This window comes from Protopterus annectens, chromosome 11.part0 (assembly GCF_019279795.1).
Source record: "Protopterus annectens isolate FY-2018-M chromosome 11.part0, PAN1.0, whole genome shotgun sequence".
Taxonomy (NCBI): domain Eukaryota; kingdom Metazoa; phylum Chordata; order Ceratodontiformes; family Protopteridae; genus Protopterus; species Protopterus annectens.
Window position 1 is genome coordinate 191,683,844 of NC_056745.1, and position 27,960 is coordinate 191,711,803.

Below are 27,960 nucleotides of genomic sequence, written 5' to 3' on the forward strand. Positions count from 1 at the left end.
TGAACATTAGACAATTGTTACATTGTCTCAATAGTCCCTTATCCACCAAACTTGCTGCAGAGAAGCTGGAAAGTGCATATCCTTGATGTCAGATCCTTTACTAGGTGAGCAACTAGGTTTCAGTGCACAAGGGGTTAATAGTGGGTTGACTAAGGGTGCTTTTGGGGCTAAAGACTAGACTGGTTTATATAATACTAAATTCAAGGGGGAGTGCTCTTCAACATGCAAACTAGCTGGCTTATGCTACTCAATATGCACAGTACTTGCTCTACACTCACGGAGTTACAGGTTCAGTTTCAGAGATTATATTATATGGAAGATTTGGTTTCTAACTGTCTGTGTCTATACAGCACACTACTAAACACTGGTGCATGATGAGCAGCAGTCACACAAACATAACAAATTTACACAGGCACTTAAACATAGGGAACTGACTTCTAAGCCCTCTGGCCAATAAAACAACTACACTTATGGCTTTCTTATGTATTTCCCAACTCAAATAGACCAGGGAACCACCTCTTGCCACTAGATGGAATATCTCAATCTTCTTAATGTAAAAACACCAAAAAAACATTGCTTGAGAGTGTAATGCTACCAGAACTTTGACTATGTGGACAAGATGACTCCAAGTATTATGGACTTTTAAAATTATTTAAAGTGCAAAATAAAAAAATAAAACAAAAATAAAACAGCAGCTCTCTAAAACGACTAAGTGCAACGCAAACCAATAAAATAAATCTCTTCTCTGCCAAGGATGGAGCAGGATTATTTTAGGGCCCTCTCAGAATGCGGAGAGGGTGTCAAGCAAATGGGAGCTCTGGGTAAATGAGTAGGAGACAATTTGTAGTAAGGGAGGTTTACTCAAGAGCAATACTGGTTTGCTGGGTGTGCACTCAGTCTTAAAGACGTGGAAAGCAATAGGTGAGTAAAGTATTTAAATAGCTTAGACAACAGACAATAGCAATGAAATAGAGGAGGGAGGGACTTGGGAAGTCAGATTACCAAAAGAGATGGAAGCCAGACATACAATCCTTTAAAACCACAACAGGAAAAGGGTGGGAGGGTTAACAAAAAATTCAAGCTGCAAGAAGCAGACTAGATAGAGAGGGATTCAATCAATTAAAGCCAATACTGGAGCTCTAGTCCTATGGCTCTGGCCAGGTCAATGACTCCACGTAGGTTAGAATTTCAGAAATTTTAGCTTAGTGTCTCAGTGGAGGCTGGGACAGACACAAAGAATAGGGGAAAACCAGTAGCAAAGTAAACAGAAAGGCACTGAAATGCAACTTTAAGCAGAAAAATGATTAGCGAAATATAAGACTTTAGCAGCAAAACTGGAATATAAACAGCTGTAAAAACACTGATACCTTAGTTCTGGAGCAGAATTCACAATACTGACACTACTGCAATCCTACCACAGATGAATGTATCAGACTATGCAGAAATTTACCAGTCAACATGCAGCAATAAATGATTAAATGAGGCTCATATCTGGCAGTAGTTCACAGTTCTGCCACAAATGCAAATGAAACTACAAGAATGAGGCCCCAAACAGAGTTCAAAATATAAACTACTAAATTTTACAAGTAATTCTGGTTTGGAAAAAAATGTAGTAATAAATGGCTAAATGAGGCTCAAATCTGAAAGTAATTCGAAACTGTGGCACATGTCCAAATGAAACTACAAGACTAAAACTCCAGACAGGGATCAAAATACAAACAGCTAGCTTTTACAAGTAATTCTGCTTATGGAGATCGAAATGTAGTATAATGTAGAAACAATGCTACAGTCCTGCTGTGATATGAAATCTTGCCATAACTGTAAGTGAGACTATAAGACTAAGGTCCCAGAACAAACTAAAACAAAAAATGCAGATAACTTTTTTTTGTTAAAAGATGAAGAAAAAAAAGCAGAAAAGTACAAAAATGTATTACCACACAGGTTACTGTAACTGCAACTTAAAATATGTAAGCAGAATTTAAATAAAAGCATTTTTCTTCCCTTTTGATGAAAAGCTTGTTTCTCACACTTCAAGGCTTTTCACATCACACACACATGCACACACTCACCCTACTAAACATCATATACTAATTCTCTAAGATGGCAGGAGGTGATCATTAATGTTATTAAAATGTGATATTCTGGCTAAATACCTTCATCAATTAATTAAAAATAAATAACTATAGGCTCATAGGTTCACAGGTAAATACTAGGTTAGCTGACCTTTTGGGGCATTTTAAGCCTAGACAATTTCCCTTTTGCGCTTGAATTAACCTATCCTATTTGGTTACAGATTGGCCTTACACATCCCATGGACGATAATTATATACCATAGGTACAAGGGGCAGTCCTGGGGTAAATTTTCTGTTTCCCATCCACACATCCAAGTTGCACTTGAATATGTTCAGAGGTGAACTTTGTTTTATGTGGATGGGAAGTTCCAGAAGAGCAGCAGTACCCCTTGTGAGATATACCTATCATATAAATCTTTCTGGTGATGTTGCAGAAGAGGTTTAGATCCCTAGGCCAAGTATTTCTGATGCCATTTGACTTGCTGATGTGTAGTAAATCATACAGTTTTGAGTCAGAGGATGCCCTGCCAGACACAGGTCACCTCTTACTAGTCTGTGGGATACCAAGTACAGTGGCGAGACTTTGAGTTGATCCATGTAGGACATGCTTTTATGCCTTGTATCAGTTTAGTAAGGTATCTCTGTGGGTGTTGCAGTTGTTGTATGTATTTGGACAGATACATGCCAAAGGGGGCATTATATTCAATATTTGACCTAATGATGGCTAAGTAAAGGAGGACAATGGCATTTCTAAATTTAGATACAATCCCTTTGTTTACAAGCTGAGCAGTACAGAAGGACTTTCAACAATGGACACACCCTGGTCAAAGTTTTATCGCTATCCATATAAGTTTCCTGATCCCAAACAACCTAGTCAGCTCTCAGGGGAGTACTGTTAAAATGGTAGTTTCCTGGGATAGATGACTTCCCAAAGGATACAATGATGTACTTTTGGCATTTAGTTTCAGTCCATGATTTTGGTACCAGTTATTTATTTGGGGCAGACCTTCCTGCAGGATAGCTAAGTCACTTGAGAGTTTAATGTCTGTGCCTAGTTTGCAATCATCTGAAACTTAGTCAGCCAGAGCCCTTTGGTACTGGCTTTTACTTCAGAAAAGTAGATGCCAAACAAGACAAGACCAAGCACAGAACAATGAGGGACTCCACTGGTGACTGATTTGTTTGTGGAGGTAACCTCCCCTATTTTGATTATCTGCATTACACCTGTCCACCAGTTGGCATTTTAGCAGGTGATGAAGGGGTTTATTTAGGTTTTCTACTATGCCTGAGTGGGGAATTGTGTCAAGAGACAAATTTTGCTAGGTCAGGGTATGTGGTGTGCACTGTTCTGCCCTCATCCATTGCTTTAGTGATGTTTTTAAAAAAATCCACTAGACTGACTAAGCAAGACCTGCCCTTGATGAATCCAACTGGGACGGGCCCAGAGGTTGGATATTCCTTATGTTCTGACTGATATGTTCCATGATAAGTCTCTCCAAGGCTTTATGTAAGAACCTGGTCAGATATATGGGTCTGTATCTGTGGAAGGTCCTTTCTTAAGCAGGGTAATGACTGCAGCTGTTCTCCATTCACTTGGGATAAAACTGGAAGCAAAGACTGAGCACATTTCTTAGGAATATAGCAAAATCAAGTTTCAGACTATTGGAGATGTATCCAGGGATATTGTCAGGACCCATCAATGCAGTATTTTTAGCTTTTGATAACACTTTTTGGACTTGGTCTTGTGTGATGGTATATTTTGAAAGACAGACTTACAGAGGGGAGAGAGGAGTAAAGTTAGAGCTAAATTTATCAGTGAGCAAGTCCACTATATCTTCAGTGTCAATGTAGGTAACATGGTCCACAATCAGCTCAGTGCATTGCGGGGTGCAATGTTTGGATGTTCTGCTTTTAAGACTATGAAGATAAAAAAATGACTTGTGATTGTCTTTGGCTTGGATAGCTATTTTAGCCTCAAACTTGGCTTTGGTGGATTATAACCACATACATTTTATTTAATAATACTTCATCTTGTATATTATAATATTGTCTCTTCTCTTCCTTAATGTCATTTGGTCATTTCATTTCATCCATGTGCCATCCGTTTTCTTTCATCAGCTTCTTATATTTTCTTTTATTTCTTTAATAATATATTATAAACACCACATTGATTAATTAAAAATTTTTAATTTTATGAAATTAAAAATAACTGATAACCATTATTTGGATGTCACTTTACAGACAGATCTTTTTTTTTTTTTTTTTTTTTTATGCATTCTGATATATATATATTTTTTTTTATATAATCCTTTTTGAACAATATCATGGGCTTTTTAGCATCGGTTTATACAAAAGTCTCTCTCCTTCCAAACCAACATAACATATATATGTGTCACCAAAGTAATCAAATATTCTTATTCAGTCTCTGGTGCTGTGACATGTTGAACAATCAGTACCTTTACTTAGATCCCGATGGAGTTGGTTTTTTCCGTTGAAGGCTCTACGGCTTGTTTCCAGGCTCATCGCCTTCTTCTCATCTTCCAGATTCCACCCTAAGATGTTTTTGTGAGTAAAAGGTTAAAATTAGTTGCTGAACCCTGTCAACTCAATCAGCTTCGCCCTCTGGCGAACTCTCATCGATGGCTCAACTCTTTTGAAAAGTTTTTCTCTTTGAAAAAGTTTCCAAACCAGTAGAAAAAGCAAACCAAAAAAAGCTTTGAAACCCTTGAAAACAGTACCCACAAACACAAAGTCAAGTGACAAAAGAAAAGAAACTGCCAAGTTCCCACTTCATCAATCACCAGCAACCAGCCCCATCCACATCAATATTATGGAGCATGTTGCAGAACAATTCCAATCCAACCATCCCAAACACTTGGACTTGAAAATCACAAAATAATTGCATATAATTTAAATTACCTATTAATTATACCCACCAACCAATAAAAAAGATACAAGAAATTAAAAATAAACAACAAAACAGCCTAGCATTATTATTATATTCAAAAATTAAAACCTGACTAACTAGTGAGATGCATTTATAACATTTAAAAAATAAAAAAATGTGAAAAAACTATATATATAAAAATATATAAATACAATACATAAAATACATAAATAAATTAAAACAATTACAAAATAAATTCATTATAGAATAAAAGTGTTGTTACTAGCATGTTTAAACAACATGAAACATCTCCTCTCTCTGTGTGAGTTTAATATTAACATAAACATCCCATGAACACAATAATAATAATTCTTTGTCAAAAAAACAAGTAAAAAAAGACTAATATATAATATTCAAGTATACGTACTTTGCTTAAATATGATTACATAAATAAATGAATAACATGTGTCATACATCATTTTTGGTGGATTATATTAGGCTCCAGGGCTGTTTGTTTATTTCAGTCACAAGGACTCTAACATTCTAGGAATTACTCTTCTTACTTTTGGCTAAAATTATTTTCCTTTTATTACAAAGCTTGTTGATATTATGGTTTGGCCTCCACTTGTTCCTACAGGGGACAGCCTCATCTATGCAGCTGTTTACATGCTGGTATAGTGTGATGGTGTATATTCCTGTGTATTCAGTGGAGTTAACTGTTTGGGTGGGGATTTGAAGCTTTTCAATGTATCACTTAGGAGTAGGTAGTTTGTCTTAAAAAATTTCTAAGGGTAACTTGGGTGGAAGGGATCTCTGGTTTCATTTTTATTTTGAAGGAGACTCCTTTAGGTCAGAGTGGTTAAGATATGTGAGGGACAGTGAAATATGCTGCTAAATTAGTAAGACAAGCTCTAAGATGTTACTCTCCCTAGTGGGTACTCTGACTAATCATTCCAGGGCATTTTAGTGGGTACTCTGACTAATCGTTCCAGGGCATTTGTATTGACAAAGTCCAAGAATCTGCACTTGTGCACTAGTGGTGGTGTAGGTTTCTCAGTCTATAGTTGGATAATTTAGATCACCTAGGAAAATGGTATTGGTTTTAATCCTGAGTCATTCTAGTTCCTGTAGAACTATAAACACATATTAAATACAGGAAAGAAAACATGTCATGAACAAGACCAATACTTTTGTTGACATAAAGATTACAGCTTCAGATATGCACATAAGCCTCAGTTGCATGTTAAGACTGAGATGTAATTTCCATACCTTTTCCACTGGTCCCTTGGTTCTGCAAACAATATAGATGACAAAAAGTGGCACGCAGATCATAGACGACACTGCCATCAGCCAGCCTATGACGTAGCCCCAGGTGGGGTATACATATGTATTATTGTACTTCAGAGGGCTGTATTTTATCAGGGAAAACAGGAAGGTGCCCTTAAGAGAGAAAATCAAAATATATAATTGGTGCTTCTAGCAAAATTATATTTAATAATTGTTTTTACAATCAGCAATACTGCCATTGGAAGAAAATACATTTAATGAATCTAGCAGTTCAGACTTAAAGCTTTAGAAATTATTAAGGTTTTCAGAATATAAGGACAGATATACAAATTATTAATCAGATAAACTAATGTAGAAACATATTCCACTACTGAATTGCTGAACAAAAGAAACTCTGCTGTTTACATTAATGCATACGCCAACACCAACAGCACAGAATGCTTTCTTAGTAATACCTTCATGGCTAGTTACTTAAGATCTATAGTGTTCCCTGGTGACCACTAGCACTAGCATTAACATAGGTAAGAGTAAATGCTAAGTTTTGTGCACTATTATTTTCTTAATCATGCAGTACAGGTTCACAAAATGCTGCTACTGTATAAAAAATCCAGTAACCTCTGAGGGGAAATTCAAATTACCTTAAATTTCTTTGGGCAAAAGATCACAATCGTTCCCTCACTGTTACTGCTCCCCTGTCAAGTAACACAAGTGCTGGCCTGACTCTTAAAACAATTACATCCATTACATCCATGGCAGTTAGGCTCATTGGAAATTCTTACCAAAGTAGTATTCTGCATATGACTGTAGCTGAGTTACAAGCAATCCATTTAAACAACTTATATTATTTACTGAATCCAGTGAATTAAGAAAGGTTCACTGTTTAGGGTCTCCTATCTTTGGGATAACGCCTCAAACAGAAGTATCTTCAGAGAAAAAAAAACAATGCCATTTGAATATTGTTTGTCTTGGGAAATAAAGATCAGTATTACAACAGAAAACTACATTTTAGTGGAGAATTTAAGAAGGATAAGAGAAGACAAGGAATAAAGTAACTAATCCCACCTAAGAGACTATGGTGCCGAGAAGCTTTTTTCCAGGTAATATTGCAGTAGCATACTCTGCATGTCAATATTATTAGTGCATGGACAGGAGTCTCTAACATCAAAACCACTGCCATCAGCAGACAAGACAGGCAATTTCACTCAGAGAAAGCATGGAGTAAAGTATGCCATTTGTTTTTATATGCCATAGGATAGATTAAAAAGAGAGCTGTGACAGAAACCAAGTTTTAATTCTATGAACCGTAATTTGCAATGAGAATTAGACATAGTATTGCAAATCTCTGATTTTTTTTATCTGTCAGACTCTTGAAAACATTTTGTTTTATTGAACTGCCAGTGGAACTCCTAGGATAGCAGCTTCATAAGTGGAGTCCCTTTGGTAATACTGTAAGCTGAAGTGTTTACAACAGACAAAAAAATGTCAACGGGCAAGAAATACAAAAAAAAAAAAAAAAAAGCCGGTTTAAAAAGGCATCAGGAAACATTTAAGTAAAGCGATAATGTAATAATTTCCTAAATTATGAAAACTACACTGAATGGCAAAATAAGACTAATTATCTTTTTAATGAAAATGGACATACCTGTAAATGAAAAAGCTTCCTTAACTGTGTTAGTTTCTTTTTTCTTCCATGTTTGCATTTTAGATTCCATTTTTTTGCCAAATTTGTCAAATGTTATTGCAGTGCACACATACTTGCTAAAGTGCTCTATATAGCCCAAAGAAAAATGTAGCACTTTACAATGCATTTTAGTGTATGGATTTTTTTAGAGCATGCCAATTTATGGAATGAGTGAGCATTATAAAAATAACAATGAAAAGCAATACTCGAAAGTAAACAAAATTATACATAGAAACCTAAACAGAAAAGAACGACATTACCAATAAGAGCCTCAGCTATATTTTAGACTGTCAGTGCAGAATTCCTTAAAAATCTGTATCAGCATACATACCTCCAACAGCATATTAACAATGCATGCACTTGTATTAATATATTGTGTATGAAACAAGAATATAAAATAAAATAATAGCATCACTGTGATTTTTTATTTGGCATAAAACAGAAAAGAAAACTCTATATCCAGGGCAATCAATTCCTCACATCCTTAAACATTTACCATAAGAGGTCCCAAACAAAAAGGCTGTATTGTTGCAATGTTTACTGGGATGACAGGCAATTGGGGAAGGTCATCATTTAAACATCCATCATATTTTTTATTGCTCTTATCCCTGCCTTGGTAGCTGACACACACTCTTACAAAGGTGAATACCTGCAAAAACTATCCCCAGTGTTTGAGCATGCTTCCACATAAACACAATGAGCACTACCTTGTAATATCTGCAGCACCCATGTTTCACTCCATTCATTTCCTTCACTAGAAGGTGGTGTCAGTGCAAGCAGACTACACTATTTTCAGGATGGAAAACCTGGCATCAGTCACTTTCTCCCAACTTCCCTGAACAGCTCCTCCAGAGCTAGGAAACTAGTCAGTCCCAGATCATCTGGGTTGTAGTCAGAGCTTTAGTTCTCTATAAGCCCGAGTCAGAATGTACAATAAAGTTGATACAAAAATGAAAACTGGTAAAATGTGGCAACTTAAAGTTAATAGAAAACAATGCACATACAAGAAAATCAAGAAATTAAAAAGCACCTCAGATAATATAAGAGCCACAAGACAAATTAAACTGAACTGGATATAGTCATAGTAGATGAGTTAAAGGAAATAAGATGAAACGACTAGTGCAAAACTATGAAATATGGAAAGAAGTAACATCAGTAGAAAAAGAGATATTATTTCTCTACATTTATGGTTATATAAAGAAAAAAAGGATGACAGATGGTTGGACTGGGCTTGCTAAACAGCATGAATGAAACAGTGAGTTCATTCCAAAACAGCAAGGGACAGACTTAAGGCTATTCTTACTAGGACAGGGAGGTGGAGACAGTTAAATGAAGCCTTACTTCTCATCTGTCTTCCCCCAGAATATATGTTCTTATTTGAAATACTGAGGCGCATAGGAGAGCTGGTACTCTATAGCAGGAAGACAAGCACAGCACATCACAAACTAAGTGCAAATAGGTGGAAAAGACAACAGGAGCATTCCTTATTATTAGCAGGAGAAATATACACAAGTAAACTATGAAGGATTTAAGAGTGACTATAGCATGGCCTGCGAGCACTTTATTTCCAATCAACAAATTGAAAGGAGATGGAAGAATTTCACGTTCTGCAATACACATTTCTTGCACAAAACTTTGGAACATTTCAAAATGCCTTGTACCTACACTTCTAGGAAAGCACACTTTTTACTGCTGACAAACAATGTTGTTGACTCATAAGTCCTAATAAAATGGGATATGATGGACAAAAAGTAACTAGTGACCATTGCACATGAATGTAAAGTATATTACGAAATACAATGAATGAGTGAAGGAAACAGATTTTGGTTCAACCCAAGGTGTCCTGTTTGCAACTAAGTTGTGAATAAATTCTCGGCAGTAGTAGTATTCTCATGTAGCTAACCTTCCCCTAAATTTTGTAAAAAAAATGTGTGATTTGATAGTCATTAATTGGTGCTGTAAAATGGGCAGTATACATCTGGGTCTTAGCAAACTGCCATCTCAGGGGCATTAATTGGTGTTACATCTGGATGAGGCAAAGTTCCAACTGATGGCCATTAACTGGTGCTGTGAAATGGACTGTATGCATCTGGGTAAGAGCAAAGTGCCATCTGTGGACCATTAATTTGTGCTACATCTAGGTGAGGGCAAACTGTCATCTGATGTCCATTAATTAGTGCTGTAAAATGGGCAGTATACATCTGTATGTGAGCAAAATCCCAATGTGTGGTCACTAATTGGTGCTCCATAACTCCATAAGTTGCATACAACTTCCAAAAAGTATGACAGAAAAAAAGAAGATATCTTCCCTATTCTGATAAATTATATGTGGATTCTTCTGAGAAAGGGATGCCATGAACACTGTGGCATTGCTGACTATGGTGTGGCTGTGACATGCATCAGTTTAATCATTCAGAATTGAGAAAAAAAAGGTGAGGTACTTACAACGCAGACAGCTGGGGTCAAATACTTCCAGCAGTACTTCAGCACTGGCAGGGGCTTATAGCCAATCATGTCCTCAATATTGTCATAGAAACGGTCCGCACCTTGAAAAGCAGTGATAAAAAAAGATCATAATGAGTTATGCCTAGCATTTGTCTTTCATTTACTAGATTAGTGAAAATATATAGCTTTAGTTTTTACTTCTGCTATTAGTTTTCTTGACATTGTTTCGAATTATCACAATAAGCAAAATTAATTGACATGTCAATATGTTAACATTTTATTTATTTATTTATTGACATTTGTTAATCGGATTTGTCCAACTGGGCTTGTGGCCCATTTTCAGTGGAGACCCGAGAAGAAATGCTCCAGTAGTATCTTTTTAAACAAGTACGATTTTAAACAATATTGATATAATAGCAGTTATAGCAAAAAGATTCACATGTTGGGTTACATGCATAAAGTTAAAGTTGCATTAAAAAGAAGCTTAGTAACATAATTTTACATTGATATAGTTCAATAGGTCAACAATAACATTTTTTTTGTTTGTAAAAAATTATGCAGATGCATAGTAGACACATTGGAGAGAGACGTGTAATGAGGTACTAAGTATGAACCTTTTGAGGGTACATAAAGGGAAGGAAGACTAGGTGGGGTCATGGCAAAGGCAGGTCTTGGAATGGAGAAAATAAGCTTTTAGTTCATTTTTAAAATGTGAGGTGTGGGAGACTGAACATAAGTCAAGGGGAAGTTTGTTCCAAGCATTGGCAAGGGAGTGTTTGTAGAGTAGTTTGCCTACTGACCTTTGTGGGTGGTAGACATCAAGTAATCGTTGGTTAGAAGTACGGAGGGTCTGGGATGGGATAGAGATGGAGACTAAGGAAGATAGAGATGGACCAAAGGAGGTTTTATAAAGAATAGATTGTAGCATATGAAATTGATAAGATAGCAGAAATTGGTGAAGTTCAAGCCATTGAAGAGAGTTTAAAGAAATGCAGTGGTGTGAGTTGTATGAGGAGTTAGTAATGAATCTGGCTATTTTATGGTAAGTATGTTGGAGTTTGTTTAGAGTGGAGGCCTGGATATTGGTAAGAACTGGGGTGTCGTATAAGAGGGAGGGGAGGGGGAGTGCCTGGCCAGTCTAGATTCAGGGGTTAGGAGTTTTTTGTTCCGATATAGCAGACTTAGTTTCTGGTTTGTTTGTTTTTTTACACACTGGAGTATGTGTAGGTTGAACTTTAGTTCATCATCGATAATGACCCCTAGGAGTTTTGTGTGGGTGTCAGGTTGGATAGTTGTATTATTAGAATATGTAATAAAAAAGGAGGTTTTGTGATGAGAAAGAGAACAGGGAAGGAAAATTAGGAGTTTGGTCTTTTTGGGATTTAGGATCAATAGGTTGTGAGAGAGCCATTGTTCAGCGGATAGTAGGGCTTGTTGGGTCAGGGAGTGTAGTTCAGGAATGTTATTTGAGATGGATATAAGTGCAGAGTTGTCGGCATACTGAATAAGGGATGATTTTTTGCATGAGGTGTAAAGATCATTGGTGAAGATGTTAAACAAAAGGGGTCCCAAGATGGAGTCTTGGGGAACACCAGTGGAGATGGGAAGGAAAGGTGAGGAGGATGAGAGCCATTTGATAGATTGTTCCTTGTCAGATAGGTAACTATTAAACCAGGCAAGTGTGGAGGGGGATAGGTGGAGATTTGCGAGTTTGGATAGTAGTAGAGGATGAGAGACAGTATCAAAGGCTTTGGAGAGATCTAGGAAGAGACAGGAAATGAGTTTATTGTTGTCTAGGGCCTCTGCAATGATATGAATGAAGGAGAGGAGGGCAGTAGTGGTGCTGTGGTGAGGATGAAATTCATGTTGGGTAGAGGTAAGTAAGTGGTGCATGAGGAGATGATTGAGAAGATGTGAGTGAATACATTTTTCTAATATCTTGGAGAGGAGGGACAGAATGGCAATGAGTCAGTATTTTGAGGGATCAGTGGAGTTTCTAACTTTATGAAGAGGGGTAGTAAAGAAAGATTTCCAAAGGGTGGGGACAGTTGATTCTAGAATAGATCGATTAATTAGTATAGATATAGGATAGGCAATTGAGTCAGCAACAAGTTTGAGGAATGTAGGAGATAGATTGTCAGTGGAAGGAGAGCAAGGTTTTAGCTTGAGTAGTAGAGATTTGATCTAAGTAATGGGAACTCACTAAAATGAAAACAAAGTTGTGTTAGTGTGACTTGGAGGGTTGGGTGTCGAAGTAGAGTTTGGCTTAGAGGTTACCAGATTTTGGATGGAAGAGATAAAGTGTTTATTCAGGAGGGTAGCTGTTTCCTGAGAGGAAGAGTTAGGGTAAGGGGAGGGATTAGAGGGCTTTCAAGGATAGAGGATGTTGTTGAGAGTTGACCAAAAGTTTCGAGGATTGGATTTGTTGTTAAGCTGAGCAGAGCTATAGTATAACTTTTGTCATTAGTTGGATGTTTTTTTGCAAGGTTCCTCAGTTGCCTGTATTTTTGAAGAAGAGGTGGTTGTTTAGTTTTAGTCCAGGTTTTCCAAGCACTATCTCTTTGTTTCATAAGGGACCTAGTCTCCTTGGAGAGCCAAGGAGCATGATTTGATTTTACTCTGATCTTCCTAGAGGGGGCTAAGGAGTTTACAGTACTCATGAAGATGCTATTGAAAGTGCTTACAGCATCGTTTTAAGGGAGGTGTTTTAGGATGGACCAATCTATGTTGTGGAGAATGGAGTTAAAGTGGAATGAATTGAAAGTCGATAGTTTTCAACAGTCTTTGATGAGGTGGGGTTTAGGAATATGGGAGTAGTGTCTTAAGATGCTGGTACGGAGATGATCACTGAGGGAGTCAGGTAAGGTGGTGGGATTGTGGTATTGGTGGAGGGCATTGGTAAGGATCCAATCTATGATGGAGCTGGAAGTGGAATTTTTATGGAAGCAAGTGGGAGATGTTATAAGTTGGTGGAAGCCGTGTAAATGGATACTGAGTTGGGGGAAGTCAGTTGTGACCATGGACCAATCAACGTTGACATCACCAAGGATAAGTGTCTCATATGGTATGATGTGCTAGAACCAGGATAGGATGTTTTCAAGAATGGGCAGATTGTTACCAGGAGAAAGGTAGATACAGGCAATTGCAAGTTTTTTTGTGGGGATTCAGATGGCAGTTAAGGATGATGATTTCAGCTGGGAGGTAGTCAGGAGTTGGGGAAGGGTAAGGTGAGAGGTTAAGGTTGTTTGAGTAGAGGATGGTCACGCCACCTCCCTTTTTACAGGTCTATCAGATTGGAAGATATTATAACCTGGTGGGAGTACTTCACTATTTGAGGTTTGTGGCTTGAGCCAGGTTTCAGTTAGGGAGAGGATGTGAGGGGTATTGAGAGCTATCCATGAGTGCAGCTCAGTAACTTTATTTGCTAGACTCTGAATATTCAATGAATAAATAGTTAAGTATTTGGATGGAGATGATTGCTGTGACTGAGGTTGGAGAACTGTTAGAGGAGTAAGATGGGGGCAGTGTAGATGTAGCTTTGGGGAGAGTGAGGGTGGGGAGAGAAGAAGAGGGGCCAGGGTTGGGATGGATATCTCCAGAACAAAGTAGGTTTTTAGTGAGGAGACAGTGTGTAGTAGATGCTAGATGGAGGTTGTATAGTTTTGACTTAGCTTTGTGGGAAGGTTTAAAAACCTGTATTATGGATAGTTTATATAGACTTGAGGTAGAGGTGGTAAAGAGATAGTAAAAGATGAAGTAGTTCGATATATGTTGTATGAGTGAGAAGTTGGTGAACATATGAGTGGGTCAGAGAGATTGGAGTGGTAAGAGGTGGAGATAGAGAGAATAAGGAGTAGTGTAAAAGATATTAGAAAATAATACATGGAATAAAATATGGTCAGCTAGAGTAAGTAGAGACAGTGGTATAGAGGAAGTGGTGTTGACAAGATTGATAGATTAGTAAGGTGGTTGTGGCAATAGGTAGGAAGTGGAATTGTAGTGACTAGTGGGACAGGAAGGGGAGAGATAGTTAGATATAAAGGTAATTGTAATGGGGTGGGTGGGAATAGGGGTAGGGGAGCGAAGTGAGCCCGAGCATAGCGAGGGCAAACATAGCGGAACTAGCACTCTGTTCAAGATGAAGTCAAAGAAACAATCAGAAAAAGATAGTGAAAAACTAGCTTGAGAGACAAGGATATAAAGATACTAAAGGTATAGTCACCAGAAATAAATAAAAAAAAATAAAATAGGAGCAGAAATATACTTACAAAAAGACACTGGCCTCAAGCTACACAAGTAGATTTACTTGAAGCAAACCCAGTGCTGTATGATTAAAATAAGCTACAATAGAGAGGGGCTTTGGGGGGGAGGGGTCTTACTAGCAGCTAAAAGCAGGGCAAAAAAAACCCCCAAAACATTAATATGTAAGAGTCTGAAGACAGTAAAATACAGCAGGTGCACTGATAACTAACATAGACAGCATTTTCACAGTGCACTGAGATGGAGCACTTAATAACCAATTCTGCAGAAAGAAAACCAAATTATAGATTGGGAGGAAGGCTATAGGCTTAGTTTTATGGGAACAAAATCTAGTGTTACTGATTATACTATAGAGCTCTGGAGTTCCTGCAAAAAATACTCCTTTGCAAGCTTTGTTCCAAAGTGGAACTGATAAGTCAGGGTCTACCCATTGCCAAGTAGATATTCTCAGTTCTTGAGTAAAGTTAATTTGTGCATTAATGCATGCCAACTAGCATATTACACTGTATTTTCTAAATGTTATTTTAAAGCTACGGTCATAAAACATACAAAGGTTATTTCCCACAGTACTAATGTGCTACAACCACCCCCAACAGCAGGATTCATATTACTATGTGACTAGTAATTATAAGTATTATGGTGATGACTACTCTACATTTCCATCTATGCTAAACATTACTTTACTGCTTCAGTGTACCACAGTTGTTATGCCTACTGCTAAAACCATTAATGTTTTAGTAACATTTCTTTTCAGGGGAGACCTGAGATGGTATGTATACTGACTAGGGGAAATCTGACCAGTTTAGAAGTGCTAAATGGCACAGTGGTTCTCTGGAAAGATGGTTAGGACTGCATAGACTGCACAGTGTTCTGTGTTATTAAGAATGAGCATTATAATGGGTTCAGGCCCTTGCAATGCTTATTGCAAGAGTTGCCAAAATAAACCTGTATTATACTAATAAAAGACTGTACTCATTAGAAGGCTCGTTCCTCCTAAATTCTCCACATTGGTTCAAATGAATTCTTGTTTGTATTCCTGTATAATACTGAAGGTAGAACTGTTAATGTGGCTGCAACATTTTCCAGCCTTAATAATGGTATTTTTAATATTTTGCTTTGTATTTTGCTGATGTCATTGGAGTGTTTTTGAAACTGGTATGTTACAGATACTATTTTTTATTGTAAAATACATTTTCAGTAATATATTTTGTTTTCTTAAAAAGCAAGCAAATCCAACTAATCCTAGATGGCCTCAGGTCAACCTCATAAGTCTTTATCTAGATTTGCCTGCTTTAAAGCAAACAATTTTTAGTGTGTGTGTGTGTGTGTGTGTGTGTGTGTGTGTGTGTGTGTGTGTGTGTGTGTGTGTGTGTGTGTGTCTATGTATGGGTATGTACATGCACATCCATCATGTGTATAGAGATCTGTGTTCACTTACGTATGTGCATTTGTGTATGTAAATTTTTCTTTTCTGTTGGGGAGACATCTTTGACCTATTCATCTAGTACTGGTACTAGAGTTCATTCTGCATAGTCTGAAACCATATCCTGTGATGAAAACTTGCTGTGTCTTCTTTGAATTGATGATACCTTTGATTTTTCACTCTGTTGAAACCAGAATGGATTTGGGTCTTTACTGTTTCTGAGATGCTGCGGTATAACTAACTGCTGACTTGAGGTGTCATCAGTTATAATGTGCATAGGAAGTCCACAGACTCTGTAAGCGGAATTATTTTTATAAATAGACCTCTTACTGTAAACATTTGCCTGCATTTGCTTGTATGTTAATGCAAATGGGACATTTCATTGTAACAAAGGCACCATTACAATATAAACAGAGCACTGCTTTCAAAGGCAGCAGTTACTTAGAGGTTTAATTGGATTAGTATGAATTTAATCAGAACAAACAACATGCTGCTGGTAATTAACTCTGGCAGTTGTAGAGTACGAGAACTGTAGATGTTAAATTGATCATAGCTGCAGTAGCCTAAGCTATATGGGTTACTTCCTGCTAAGGGTATAACAACTGCCAGCTTCCAAAGTTTCAGGGCAGCTACCATACTCCCAAACCATTAGACAACTTGAGCTGAACTGTCTAAAAGTCAGTTTGGGTGCCCACCTTTGAGAGCTTTTCTGTTGCTGAAGAGAGCACTCCTCTGTGGGCTTCTGAAGGTCAGTGGTCAGCTTATGCTGTTCCATTGCTGGGCAGATAAGTTCCTGTTAGGGAACAACATACAGTGACAATTTTTGTTAACCTTTACTTTCCTAGTTATGAAAGTTGTTTTTTGACTAGGATTTTGTGTTTTAACTGACGGTCACAAGACATAACAGTACCCTTTAATGGGGGTGTCCTTTTTTCTGTCAGTTTAAAAGTTGATAAAAACATTCAAAAACTACCTTTTCAATATGGAAATTGTGTTGATTTTACTTTTTGGGGTAAAGTATACTAAAGTGCTTTTTACTGTGACTAACTAACTAGTAACTACTTTGGAGTTTTACTGGCTTCTGCTGCTTAGTTTCCCCAGAAAAAGAGGCACCATTTTTGACTTGACCATGGAACAAACCACTTGCTCAATGGTTGGTCCTTCTTCCAGCCACAAAAGAGTAAAAGTTAGCAAACAGCCTTTGCCACTGCAGCAGGCTAGCAATTTACCATAGTCGCAGGTGAGTGACTCTGCTGTGTCCAAAGGTGGGTTCTCAGACCACTCTTTTTTCATGGATCCATGTACAGTAGCATCTATAGCCAGTATGAACCAGGGGTTAGACACATATCTTTCTCATGTGGAGTCCTCCCTGCAGAGCAGTGATCAATATGATGAACATCGAATGTTACTGGTATGAATGAACCTCAATGTGAATAGCTGCCAAGCTGCTGTACCAATGCTCATTAGTGCTTTTTACTAGTATTTGTGTGGACAGACCTCTGCTACTGGCCACAGTGTGGCATGGAGTGGTGTGACTATAAGCACTAGTATGAGTGGACCTTCAACAGAACATGGAAGATGAAAGGACAAACTATTCCTTTTGAGTCCCTGTATTTTAACATAATCATATCCCAAGAATGTGACTTGAGGCCACCTGTATTGTCATTATTTGTGAAAGGCATGCAACAACAGCATGTGGCATCTCCTTGCTACCTTAGCTTCTTAGTTCTCTCTCATTTCATAGTTTTCTACTTTTTGTTATCCAGATGAACAGTTATCAAAGGTTGTCGACAAATACCATTAATGACACCTCTACCATTGCATCATTTTCCATCTTTCCCCTTTTCAAATGCCTTCCCCTCTTGTCATCACTTTCTTTTACTTCGTATTTCTCCCCCTAATCTTCCAATGTTCACATATCCATCCTCTACTTCTGTACTCCTTGACATCCCCTCCTGGCACCATAGGTTGTACCTGTACTGGTCTTATACTTATCCATGTTCATAGACATAACAACTAAATTGTCTTTCATTTTCTTGGTTAGCAAACACTGAGGTTTTTCAAACTGGGGTACATGTCTGTAAGATACATACCAAGTAAAATGTTATATTCAATTATCAGTTTAATAAGGAAAAAACTTCCTGTATCTAGGGGTATACTTCTGATAATTACCTGCAAAATGAGAAAGATTTTAAGAGGGGTTTCATTTAAGTAAAGACTTGTTTCCCTAATTTTACTGCACTACATTTTTTGCAATAAGTGTAAGGCCATGGTCAGGACACCAGGGACTAACACTATCTAGGTCTTTTGGGGGGAATGAATAATGGTACTCAAGTTTGCAGTCATTCATAAACTAGGTCAGTCAGAAACCTGACATCAGAGAATTAGATGCCAAAGAAAAGGGAATCTAGTTTGGAGCAGTGAGGAAGTCAGTTAATGACTAATCTATAGGATGACAAGGTATTCTCAACTCTCACCTTCTGTGTGTATGACAAGAAAGCTAAATACCAATCCATTGAGCAATATAGGGGTTGATATTTAAGCTATCAAACATTTTTTACCCAGAAGATCAGTCACCTTCTAATAACAGTTGCCTACTTTCTTCTCTCATAACCTCAAGTACCTTAGGTGGCTTGAACTACAGAATCTGCTTCAACTCAACCAACTTACTATTGTTCATAAGATCATTAACCAGCCTAACAATACTCCAATACTCTTAGACCTTATAACCCTTTATAGAAATCTTAATGCCATGCGTTCATCAAATAAACTCCAAGTTAACATCAAAAAGTCTAACAACATGGCAGGGAACACTGTTCTCAAATGCAATTGGGAAAAAATGTAATCTTTTACCTAGTGAACTTATGTCCCTTCCTGCCTTACCACTCTAAAACAACTGAAAATGTTCCTGAAAACACATTGGCTATGCCCTTGTAGCAACACTGACTAATCAATAATTACTACTGCTACTAAAATCTTTTTTTCTAACTCTACTCTCTCCACTACATTAATGTCCTGTACTGCAACATGAAAGCATTTATGCAGAAATGGAAAAATATATTAGCTTCTGGTGTATATAAATATTTAACTCGAAATATTGAAAATTGTTTTAGGAAATGTGTACATATTTTTATCTACGTCTATTTTATGTAACATAAAATCATCTTGTTTGATATGTCTTGGAGCTTTTCTTCCCGGGCCTCTACTGAAAATGGACATCTATCCAGTTGGACTAGCCCAGTCAACAAATGTAAAATAAATAAATAAATAAATAAATAAAAAAATCCATTATTCTTACAATTACCTCAGCTGTCCAAAACTATAAAGATATTGTTATTCTATGTGATTTTTAACATAAACTTCCTAGTTCCCCTGAGCACTGACATTGCTAACTTCCTAGCCAGTTTCAATCCTACACTGTCAGTGATGCTATTCATCCAAATCTCCAAGCCATCAATGCCTCCCTCCTGAATCTTCTAATCATTAACAACCCTACCATCATCTCCAATATGTCTGTGCTTCCACCCACTTTCAGTGACCACTACCCCATAACCTTCCAAATTATCCATCAGTCACCAAAACTGCATCCCCCCAAACTCATTACCTTCAGACCTAGATCCACCATCACTACAGACAACTTCAAAAAACACCTAACAACTTTTGACTGGTCTCCCATTGCAAACTTACAGAACCCCAACTTGGCTGCAAAAGCTCTGACACATGCCCTCCTTCAAGACAAGGTCTTCCTCTCACACACTGTCTTTTCAAATGTAACAAAACTCCCTGGCTAACTGCTGTACCGGAAGCTCTGCTTAAACATGCGTGGTCTTCATGAAGATGAAGCCCCTCACCAGAAAGTTGTACTGCCTTTACCTGTCTACATGACATAGTGAAGCAAGTCATGCACAGGCACAAACCCAACTACTTTACAATCAACCAACTTGCTCATCTAGGGAAACCCAAACATTTTTGACAGAAAGTAAATCTTCTCACAGGCCATAAATCCACTGATTCCACCTCCTCTCCTATCACCAACAACACCTCTCAAGGCCAGCTCTCAACCTCTGATTTTCTCAAAGAATTGCGAAACCATATCCATATCATACATGATACATATTAGTACCATACCCTTGAAACCTATAAGTCCCCCTCCATGTCCTAGAAAACCCATACTACCTATCCCAGTGTACTAGACTCCCTCATTGTTCAACCCAATATGATCTTCATGAGGGATCTCAACTATCCCTCTATGGATTTGGAATCCTGCATCACTTGTAATGCAAAAACTCAGTGATTCCTAAACTTCATTTATGCCAATAACCTGGATCAGTTGATCTATTCTTCTACCAGAGGTACAAACACCCTTGACCTTGTACTCACAAATATGGAGGAGTGATGTTCCTCACACAATGTAATGTCTTTGATCATCAGATCTGACAATAATGCAGCATTGCTTGAAATAAAAATTAAATCTGGGGACCAGTGAAACCAAAAACCTTTAGGAACTATTCAAAGGCTAACCCCTCTGTACTAAGTGACACCTTGGCTAAAGCACGCCAAAACCAAATAAATACTATAGCGCATGTTGAGTTATTTAAAAAAATCTTTGTACAGACATATTGATAGCTGTATAGAGCAAGTTGTGCCCATTAATATCAAGAATAAGACAAACTCAAAACACAAGCCACCTTGATGGAATCAAAATATCACTTGGTTATACAACAAAAGAAAATAAATTTCTGCCAAGTGTAACAGGAACAAAGCTCTAGAGACTATAAAAAACCCTGAACAATCAAAAAAGAAAGCTAAGAGGGTTAACTGATACTTCAAAGGATAAATTTGAAATAAAAATAGCTTCTCAGGCAAAGGGCAACCACAAAGCTTTCTACAGCTATGTCTGTAATCTCAGAGGAAATGAGCAACAATGCACAGAACTTACTGTAAATGGCATTACCCACATTGAACCAGAGGCCATTGTCAATTTTTTGGCTGACAGGTTCAGCTCAAATCCCCCCTTCCCCATTAGTCCAAAAGAAATACAGCATACCACAATCCCCCCAACCATTACTGAGAAACAGGCCATCAATGCACTTAAGTCCAAAAGCCCTGCATCAATGGGCCCCGATAACATCCCAGGATGCTTAATAAATAGCAAGAAACATCATGAGGCATCCGCAGAACTCACACTTATGAATCTCCTGCATATTCGTAAATCAAACAGTACTAGAAATGCAAGGTCGAAGGACTTTTTTGTCTGTGACTTAAACACAGCATGCTGGAGAAACAGATACGTGTCACAGAGACTGCCTCTCCTATGGAACAGGCTTCCCATCTATGTGAAGCTGAGTTTGTCTATTGTCCAGTTTAAGTGCAACCTAGAATAGTGCATGGAGAATAGAAATTTACACTGGGGCTGACAATCATGTCCCTTATGGATAGACGTAGCTTATAAATGTCTCGCCCTGAATGTCCTATTTAGATACAAGATGTCAGCATTCTTTTGAGAAAACTTTGCTAGGCTTAGAAAGGTCCCACTGGTTGTTGGGCTAGTAACAATATATGAATCTATGAATTCAGACATCTTCCTAGTGATGCAACCTGTACCGCTCCCCCCAACTCACCTATCCCCCCTTCTTTTATCCTCCCATCTACTTTAAGAAACTTATACACAAAGAATGTGTTTCCCTTCAAGAAAACATATCCCTGGATGCACACCCTGGTGCAGACAGCCTACTCCCTTGGTTTATATCACTCTGCAAAGACTTCCTTGCCACACCTCTTCTGCACATTTATAACCTCTGATTAATTCAAAATATAAAGCCAGACATATGGAAAAAACTGCTCTGGTTAAACCCCTTCCCAAACCACCTCAGCCAGGAAATACCTCCTCTTCTACCCTGTCTCCATCTTCCCTACACTTGGGAAAATACTTAACTACAACCAACTGTCCACTTACATCCAAAAGCACCACCTCCTCATTCCTAAACAGCATGAATTCTTGGCTGGCTGGAGCACAATGACAGCACTAGAGTCACTTACAGATGAGATCCTTCTCAACATGATTAAAGGAAACCTTCCAGGACCTCTCTTCATTGAACTTATCAAAAATTTTGATCTAATTGACCTCTTCCTGCTTCTTCACTCTCCCCAAGAAAGTGGGGTTAACCCCAACACTGTCACCTGGTTCCAACATTTCTTCAAAAAAAAAAAAAGAATTTCAAGGTCAAATTAGGCCTGATGACAATTTGAGGCAAAAACATTCTATTTACATGGAGGGGGGGATCCATCGATATAGACCAGTGGTTGGATATGCAATAAGTTGATCCTGCTGGTAGAGGTTCTTTAGATTTGCAGCTTCAGAATTTTGAAAGTGCATAAAAAGGTATCGGAGTATCCAAATGTATAACATTTACTTACACAAATGTATTGCCTTGAATCAGGTCCTTAACGACTACGACTTTGGTGGTCACGCCACTACAAGTACAAATATGACTCTGTCATTGTCCATGTTGGTGTGAATGACCTGAGATATACCTCCTTGGACTACATGAAAAGAGACATGGAAGAGCTCTCCAATCTTGTAGCCCAGGCAGGTATGACCCTAGCTCTGAGTAGCCCAGAATTATACTGCAGTACAAGGACAGAATGATTGACTTCAATAATTGGCTAAGCTTCTGGTGTCATTCTAAGGGGATCCAGTATCTGTCTGGCTGGGATGACATGGTCGACAGACCATGATATTTTTCCAGAGATGGCCTGCACCTGTCACCCCTGGGATTCCAGATACTGGCTAAGGCTCTTGCTGCCCATATAATGCCTTTTTAGGCAATGTTCAAATGACAAATTCACTACCATAACAGGAACAGGCAAGCAAAAACTGAGGGTAATGCTACTCAATGCTAGAAGTCTAAATCTCAAAATGCACTCCCTTGAGGCACTTCTTAAAATGGAGAACATCGATATCTGTGCAGTGACTGAGACCTGGTTCAAGGCTCCAGAGAGCACCCCTGCATTACCAGGCTATAACTCATACCACACTTTTCGGCCAACTAACTTGGACCAGAACACCAAAGGCAGAGGTGTGTCCATATTCATTAAAGATATCCACACCTCCAGGCTAGTTGCTCAGCATAATGCATTCGAGGTTATCCAAGTGCAAGTAACTCTGGGCAAAACTGCAATCGAAATTGTAGTGCCCCACAATTCCCCACTCCTCTTTTCTTGACATACTGGAGAATATTAGGGTTCAACCAAACACCCTAATAATGGGCGATTTCAACTACCCCACCATTAGCTGGGAAAACTACTCATGTACAAACTCCTTCACTCAACGCTTTCTGGAATTCATAAATTCCAATGCCCTGGATCAACTTATCCACACCCCCACCAGAGGCAACAATATCCTAGACCTAGTCATTACCAACATGAGTGACTGGTGTGGTTTACCTTTACATAACCAAAAATCACACGTGCGATTGCTCATATGAGCGAATCCAAACCACGAAACACAAAACCGCAATAGTTTCCGATGTTCGAAAATCAGCAAATAGAAAAGCAGATTCACTGATTTTCAAACAAAAATGTTGAATACGAAGTGTAATGCAGGGTGGAAAGCCTCCCTGCACACCCCACCCCACCTACTTTAATATACTAACTCAGAGATCGCACTACAGTGGGGAAAGGGTCCATTTCCCATCCCCACTATAGTGCAATTCTCACCCAAAATGCTGAATCTGCAATGAGCGAATGTCACTGTGCATTCGCACATTGCACATTTGAAGCATTTTTTGTTCGACATTTGGGAAGTTTGCAAACATCCTTTTGAACATCTTTTGTTTGCCCGTGTGCAGAACGCACATATGAAGGTAAACCGACCGGTGTTCCACACCTGAAGTCAACTCCTCATTGGTGAGATCCGACCATAAGCTCATCACCCTAGATATCCACATCCTGCCCCTATCTCCCATTAAGGAAACCATGATAAAAAATGTATCCAAAGCCAACTTCATGCTTCTTAAGACAGAAGTGGCAAACTTCATGACACCCATGCAGATGGACAATACAGTTACAACTGGTGAATCCTACACAAATGCACTCTATAAGCACTTACACATGTGCATGGATTGTGCTATCCCAAACAGAACCAAGATGCTATCCTCCAAAAAAATGAAGCCGGTCTGGTGGTCCCCTGCCATAAACAAACTCTACAACAGAAGGAAGAAACTGTTGCAAAAGAGAGTAAAATCCCATGAGTGGAGGAGCTCCCTGGTCAGCCTCAGTAAGAAGTTGAGATCCCTTATATGATCCCCCAAAGCTAGCTATGAAAACAAAATTGCCACTGATTTTAGGGACAACCACAAAGCATTCTATAGATATGTCAAGAATCTCAATGGCAACACCCAGATCTGCTCTGAGTTACAACACAATGGCATGACAATTACAGAACCAACTGATATTGCCAACATCCTGGCAGATAGGTTCAGTGGTAACTTTACCCCCCCTCTCATCCCCAAAGGGCCCATATCTATACAGGAAGAATGCAGAGTCCCTGTAATCAAAACTACACAGGTAAAAGCTGCACTCTCTAAAGCCAAAAACACAGCATCCATGCGACCGGACAACATCCCAGGCTGAGTTTTATACAAACTTCAGAACAAACTGGCTCCCCACCTAAGTATCATGTTCAATCATAGCCTCACATCAGGCTTTGTGCCTACTGTATGGCGCACCGCAAAGGTCGACTTCTTGAGGCAGTCACCAAAGCTGTAGATGAGGGTAAAGTGGTTCAAACAGCCTATCTTGACCTCGACAAGGCTTTCAACATAATTCTCCATTCTGGAATTATAACTAAACTCACTAAACTAGGTATAAATATCTACATCACAAGACGGGTTGCCAAATGGCTCACTGACAGAACTCACACTGTAAAAGTTGCAGACTCCAAATCTGACTTCAAACCAGTGACAAGTGGAGTACCACACGGTTTACTCCTGACACCTCTCCTGTTTGGTATCTACTTTTTTGAAGTACAGGCTAACACAGAAGGCCTTTAGCTAATGAACTTTGCAGATGACAGCAAACTAGGAGCCATAGTCGAGTGACATGGACTTCCTACAGAAGGGCTTCACTGAGACAGATGCCTGGTGTCAGAGCCATGGCCTCAAGCTCAATGTCAAAAAGTGCATTGTCATCCCCTTTTGTAAAAACTCTGTACCCATGAACTACCACATAGGCGGCAGTCTACTTAACGCCGAATGTGTGATAAGAGATCTTGGGACCCAGGTGGACAGTAGTCTCTCCTTTGATAATCACATTGCCACAGTAGTCAAGAAATCCATTTATGTAGCACACCTCTTCACAAAAGGGTTCTCATCCAGGAAAAAAGAGGTCATTGTTCCCCTCTACTCGACACTCATTAGAAATATTATAGAGTACAACACGCCTTTTGGAATGTACCTCACAAGACATCTGCAGCAGCTGGAAAGGCCACAGAAGTACCTCACAAAGAGGATTACTAGCCTCAAACAAATGCCCTACACTGACCACCTCAAAAAACTCCAGCTTTACTCCATCGCATATCGCCTACTCAGAGGTGATCTCTGCCTAACATACAAAGCTATGTCAAACCCAGAGCTGTTGGACATGCTCCACTTAAAGAAGTCCCAATCCCTCCGAGCTACACACTCTAGGGACCTAAACCTTGTCACCACAATAAACAGGACATACTGGAGGGATAGAGTCCTATCCCAGAGACTTCCCATACTCTGGAACAAGCTACCCATCTATGTCAATCAAAGTTCCTCATTAGCACTCTTCAAGAAAAATCTTGATGAGTGGATAGGAAATAGGAAATACACCCCGGGGATCACTTCTGTGTCTCTGCTTGACAGGGTCACAAGAAAATAATTTTATTGGGTGGCATAAGCCAGGGAACCTTGTTGGCTAGGTTTACTTAGGCCCTTGGGCCGATAGCCTAGTACCTACCTATGAATCTATGAACCTATGTAGTTTCCAACTGGTACACGACCAGGATCTGTGATGCATCAAGAACTACTGGATTTTTTTGACAGAACTGGGTTGGATACTGTTAAAATCATTATAAGGGAAAATGAATATAAGTTCACTAAGCTGGATACTGAAATTACATTATTAAATGGCAGCATTACTAACAATTTGTATTTTAGTACACACCATTTTACATATAACAACATTTTTACTGATGTGGAAACTGCAGTCAAGCAAAATCAGAAAAGGAAATCTATTAAACTAGCTAGGGATGCTAAAGAATATTATGACAAATGTGCATATCCATTACCTAAAGGTTGTTGGTCACATTCTTTTAACAATGAGAACAATTTTAGAGGTGCTGATAATGATGTTAACACACACAGTTTAGGAACAAGGAGTAATTATTCAAATTTATTTATTTATTTGCCATTTGTTAACCGGGTTAGTCTGGCTGGGCAGATGCCCTTTTTCAGCAGAGACCCAAAGAGAAAAGCTCCAGATACAAAGATTACAATTAGTTACAAAAGAGCAATAGAGATAAAAACAACAGCATAAAATGAGAATCTTATTTGTTTTTAACATTCATTACAAAGGTACATTTAGTAATCTTAAAATAACATACAAATGATCTAGTTGTATGGTAAGAAATAGGAGGAAAGGAAAGGGAAGGACTAGTAAGTAGGGACTGCTTACTTATAGTGTGGAGTCAGGCAAGGGAGAATGGTGGGGGAGGAGCAAGGTAGGAGTTTGAAAGACATAGATGAGAGTTGTCTGATACAGTGAACAGTGATTAAGAAAGAGATACATTGTTACTGATATGGAGGTAGAAACATACAGCCAGGAGAGTCTAAGGTGTAGGAAATGGAGACAGAGTCTTGGTGGAAGAAGAATGGCTGGGGAAGAATTGACTCAAGTATGGTCTTTACAGGGGCAGGTCCAGGAGTTGAGTAGGTAGTCCTTTAGGAATAGTTTGAAATTGGGTGAGTTGTGGTGAGTTCTGATATAGAGATTGAGCTTGTTCCAAGATTTGGAGATTGCATGACTGTAAAGGCTTTTTCCTATGGATTTATTAGGTTTGGAGATTTGGAAAAGGTGTTGGCCTGAGCTACAAAGTTCCGGGTTAGGGATGCAGGGGGAGATGAGAGTTGCTAGTGAAGGACAAGATAAGGGTTGTTGTAAGATGGAATGTGTCAAGTGACGTTGAGGTAGAAGGAGCTGGTTATGGAATTCTAGCCAGCGAAGTTTTGTTAAGGAGAGGCAGTGGTGTGAGTGATAGAGGAGATTTGTGGGGAACCGTGCAACTTTATTATATGTTAGCTCATGTTTGTTTAAGAGATTTTTTTTGAAGATTGATAAATATAGGGGTGGCATATAGTAAAGTATGTAGGAGGTAGGCTTGAGCAAGGGATACTTTGAATTCTTGAGTAAGGAATTTCTTTGTTTCCTTATAGCAATCCTAGTTTCTGGTGGGTTCTTTTGATGCAGTTGTTGATGTGGGTATCACATTTTAGCTCATCATCTATGAGTATACTGAGAAGTTTAGTATGAGACTGAACCTGACTAGATGTGCTGTTTATGGAAGAGATTGAGAAGGAAGATTTGAGGTGTTGGAGGGGTTTGAGGAGGAAAAGAAGAAGTTTAGTTTTATTGGGCTTAAGTAGAAGTTTGTTAGTGGTGAGCCATCTTTTGACTGAGTGCTGTGTGCCTTGTGTGAGGGTATGTAGGTGGGATAGATTGTCAGAGGTAGAGATGATCATAGAGTCATCTGCATGTTGTATGAGTGTAGAGTGGAGGCAGGATTGGAAGAGATCATTAGTAAAAATGTTAAATAGTAGGGGACCCAAGATGGAGCCTTGGGGGACTCCAGTAAGAATGGAAAGGAATGGAGAAGTAGCTG

General features: G+C 38.7%; 1 protein-coding gene across 1 annotated transcript in view; it reads right to left on the bottom strand.

Moving 5' to 3' along the window:
* Positions 1-27,960, bottom strand: part of LOC122815260 (sodium- and chloride-dependent GABA transporter 2-like) — a 942,619-nt gene that overhangs the window by 26,188 nt on the left and 888,471 nt on the right. Inside the window, exons 12-13 of the mRNA XM_044087611.1 lie at positions 10,373-10,473; positions 6,229-6,399 (exon numbers count right to left, since the gene is read on the bottom strand). Coding sequence (XP_043943546.1) covers positions 6,229-6,399; positions 10,373-10,473 — 272 coding nt within the window. The remainder of the gene's footprint in view (positions 1-6,228; positions 6,400-10,372; positions 10,474-27,960) is intronic.